Source organism: Chenopodium album, chromosome 2 (genome assembly GCF_948465745.1).
Source record: "Chenopodium album chromosome 2, dcCheAlbu1.1, whole genome shotgun sequence".
Taxonomy (NCBI): Eukaryota; Viridiplantae; Streptophyta; class Magnoliopsida; order Caryophyllales; family Amaranthaceae; genus Chenopodium; species Chenopodium album.
In genome coordinates, this window is record NC_137835.1 from 63,254,679 (window position 1) to 63,258,973 (window position 4,295).

General features: G+C 38.7%; 1 protein-coding gene across 1 annotated transcript; it reads left to right on the plus strand.

Annotated features, from left to right (window-relative positions):
- The first annotated feature begins 304 nt into the window (after window positions 1-304).
- LOC145586322 (uncharacterized) lies at window positions 305-3,995 on the plus strand. The gene is made up of 4 exons (XM_081643113.1): window positions 305-2,346; window positions 2,446-2,589; window positions 2,687-3,559; window positions 3,653-3,995. Exons 1-3 carry the CDS (start codon window positions 337-339, stop codon window positions 3,008-3,010), a joined length of 2,478 nt encoding a protein of 825 aa, XP_081499239.1. The 5' UTR covers window positions 305-336; the 3' UTR covers window positions 3,011-3,559; window positions 3,653-3,995.
- Window positions 3,996-4,295: the final 300 nt, after the last annotated feature.

Here is a 4,295-nt window from a genome sequence, read left to right on the forward strand (position 1 = left end):
GGTAGATTGCAATTGTTTATTAGTTCTTTGTTTTTGGGTTGAAGTAAAGAATTATAAACCCTAATTGCATGTCTGATACTTTAATCGGTTTGTGTTGGGTTGATTATTCGGCAAAGAAACAAACTTTATTGTTTTGAGTGGTTGTTTTGACTGTGTTTAGAGTGCTTAACTGTTGACTTAATGTTTAATTATTTGGCAAAAAAATATGTGTTAAATGAAAAATCTTTTGGTCATATGATTTTAGGTTGCCTAGTGAGGCAATTGATGCTCGAATCTGGATGGGGGGGGGGGGAGTTAGATTTTGTAAAAGGGGAGGTTGAGTATGTAGGTGGACAAATGTTTATGGCTTTGACATTGTGGGTTATTGATTTGACTGTGGAATCATTGAGGGAAGAAGTAATGCGAGTAATGAATATAGTTTATGGGCAATCTACACAACAATTCAGTATTTGGTATAGGATGAAGGAGAAAAATTTGACAGTTGGGAGGATGGAAGTGAAGTCTTTGGAGGATATATGTAGGATTGTTGATGGTAGGGACAGCAATGGGATTGTGACCATTTATGTGTTGTTTGAAAATCCCCTGCCTATGTCACATACAATTGGGAAGGCCAAGGTGAAGTTAGAAAAGGGCCTTGATTGTGAGAATAGTGTTGGGCCTTCTAAAAAGCTCACTACAAATAGCCCAACATCTACTCAGCCATTTACTCAAAAAAACCCATTTCATTCAACAACTTCCAAGTGTGTGGCAAATCTGACAGCATATCAAGAGCAGCAAAAAACACCAGCCTTTAAGTACAAGCCCCCAAATCAACCAAAGCTACCCGGAAAAAAACAACCCTTCACTACCTTTAAACAACCATTAGTTGTTGCATCTCCACCATTCACTTCCAAATCAACACCTAGAACAAAACCTTCCCTTCCATCTAAACCATTCACCTCAGAAACACCAACCACAAGACCTGTTTCTCCTAAATCTCAACCTCTTGCAATTTTACCAAAAAGAACTACTCCAAGGATCAAAACAGTTGCAAGTAAGGGGAAAAAAGGAAAGAAAAAGCAGCTTGTAGAAGAGGAGGACTGGAGTGGGGAAGGGGATTGTTCTGATGATTCCCATTGCAGCGATCTTGATGTAGAGTTTGATCCTGAAGAAGAAGATCTGACATCAGATGTAGAAGACAAGGAGATTGCCAAGGAAATTATAACACAAGTCAATGCAACTGTGAAACTTGGAGCACAACCACAGGGAAAAGAAGTTCAAAGGGAAGACGTAAAGAAGAAGAACAAGGGCCAGAAGATAGTGAAAAGCAAGAAAGGAGAAAAGTTGAAGGAAGTTCAAAATAAGGAAGATCTGACTGATTTGGATGGTGTTGAAGAAATTGACTTTGATTATGATGAGCTGAGAAGCGTTGATGGTTCTGATGAAGAGGTAGATTCCTATCCCACTTTTAATCCTCTTGTTGACTTCACTAAGCCTATAGATTTGAAAAGAGGTTTAAAATTCAATGATGTTTATGTATTAAGAAAAGCTTTGACAGCACATGCCATTGAGAACCACTACGATTTTTACACTTTGCACAACACATTCACTAAAGTAACAGCCTACTGTAGACACAAGTGTAAATGTCCCTGGGATCCAAAACATGATAGAATAACTTTATGTCAGTGTGAGGAAGAGTATAAGTGTCCATACAAAGTGCTTGCTAGGAAAATGAAGAACACTAGCACCCTTCAAATCAAAACTAGTAGGTTAGAGCATAACTGTGGATGGCAACAAATCAATTCAAGGGTCACATCCATGTTTTTGGCAGAAAAGTATGTTGAGTTTTGGAGGGCAGATCCTAATTTTAGTTTAAAGGGATTTATTGAACTTGTGAGGAGGGATCTAGGGGTTGAGATAAAATATATTAAGGCATGGATGGCTAGGGCAAGGGCCAAATTACAAATTTATGGGGATTCAAGTGAACAATATGCTAAGGTCTTTGATTATGGTGCTGCAATTCTTAAACACAACCCTGGAAGCACAGTGAGCATAACTTGTGAGGGTGTTGAGTCTGGTTCCCCTGTTTTTCAAAGGATGTATGTTTGTCTTGCTGCCTGCAAAGAAGGATTTCGGGCTGGGTGTAGGCCAATTATAGGAGTGGATGGATGTCACCTGAAAGGGGCCTACCCAAGGATGATACTAGTTGCTGTGGGTAAAGATGGGAACAACCAAATCTTTCCCATTGCTTGGGCAGTTGTTGAAGTGGAGAACAAGGAGAGCTGGAACTGGTTCTTTGATCTGTTGATAGCTGACATTGGATTCCCACTTGGAGAGGCACTAACTGTCATGAGTGACAGACAAAAAGTAAGTTTTCAATTACTTTCTCCTCTTTCTTCTTTAGAACTTAATTTACACCTATTGAAAACATAATAGTATTCCATATTTAATGATTTGTCTGTATAGGGTCTCCTAGATGCCATAGCCACTTGTGTGCCTAAAGCAGAGGTTAGATTTTGTGTAAGGCACATATGGGCAAATTTTAAGTTGCATTTTCCTGGTCAAGCATTCAAGGAGAGTTTTTGGTATGCTGCAAGAACAAGTTCCAAGGTAAGCTCCATGGTCTTTTATGCTTTGATTATGAAGTTAGAAAAGTTGTTTACCTATGAATAATAGGTCATGATTGATTACATGACTGTGTTGATAGAAAACATTTGATAATCAACTACAAGGCATCAAATTCTTGTCGGAAGATGCATTCAAGTACCTAGATGCCATACCTCCTGAGCATTGGGCAAGAAATGCTTTCAAGCCAACCTCAAAGTCAAACATGCTTCTCAACAACTTGTGTGAAACTTTTAATGGGGTGCTCAAAGAAGCAAGAGACAAGCCAATCATCACATGCATGGAATGGATCATACGATATGTGATGAAGAGGACTTATGAGAAGCTACAGTTTGGGGAAGGCATCAACAACAGATTCATGCCTTATGTTGACAGAGTTCTTGAATGGGTTGCAAAGGAGGCTTAAGAATGCACAATAATTCCAGCAAGCAGGGATTTGTGGGAGGTTGGATATAAGGAAGACACCTTAGTGGTGAATCTCAATGACAGAACATGTTCATGCAACAAATGGGGGTTGACAGGAATCCCTTGTGCACATGCATTTGCGTGCATTGTGAAAAGGAGGGAGAATCCAAGCAATTATGTCCATCCTTATTACTCCAAGGAAACATACATCAAAGCTTATACCCTACATGTTAATCCAATGCCTGGAATGTGCCATTAGGAGGAAACTGACAACATCAAACCACTGCCTCCTCTTATGAGGAAGATGCCAGGGAGGCCATCTGACAAGAAAAGAAAGAAAGAGGCAGGTGAGGATGGAGATCAGAGGTTCATCAAAAGACCAAAAAGGCAAAACAGTTGCTCAAACTGTGGTGGGTTAGGGCACAATAGAGTGAAATGCAAAAACCCACCTATGGACAAGCCATTGAAGAAAGTTGGCAGACCACCCTCTATGGATATGTGGACCGTTCAACAAAGAACTAAGAAGAAAATCAGAAATGAAATTGTGCAGGTATAGCGTGCATACAATTAGTTAAATGCCACAATGTTTTGCAATCTATGTTAGTGCCTTATACTGTTTATTGTTCTTAATTTTATTATACAGGCTGCCCTTGGCTCACAAGTAGCTTCAACTAGCAATGTCCAATCAGATGCTCCTAAAGCATCTCAATCCACTCAACAAAGCCAATCTTCATCAAGAAAGCCCAAAAAATCAAACGCACAAGTTCAGATACCTAAGCTGCCAGTGAAGTCCAGAGCAAAGAAGAAGAAGCTCACTGACTTAAAGTAGTTTGGTTATGTACATTGTGGTCATAAGTACCACTGTCTTATTTGATCTATGTGGTTAGGTACATTTGGAAAAACTTAATATATATTTTTCATACATGTGTTTGTGACTGCAATGGGCATTGTCCTTGAGCTTAATGTCACTTGTAATGACTGATTTACAGGTTTAGTTAAATATTTATGATTACCCTTGTTTAGTTAAATATCAATGGCAATTTCAGCTTGATAACAGTAACTACCAATGTTAATTTCATAAATCAAATTCATGACAGTAGTACATGTAGGGTTGCTTTCTCACTAAAATGCTTCAAATAAGAGTTACAATACAACAACCCCTAATACTACATAAAGTACGCAATCGCCTATAACTTCGGTTAACCAAAATCAAATAAATTAAAAAAACTAAAACCACACATTCCCTGCTCCAAAATACCTAAAATCAAGCATTAAAAGTGTCATCA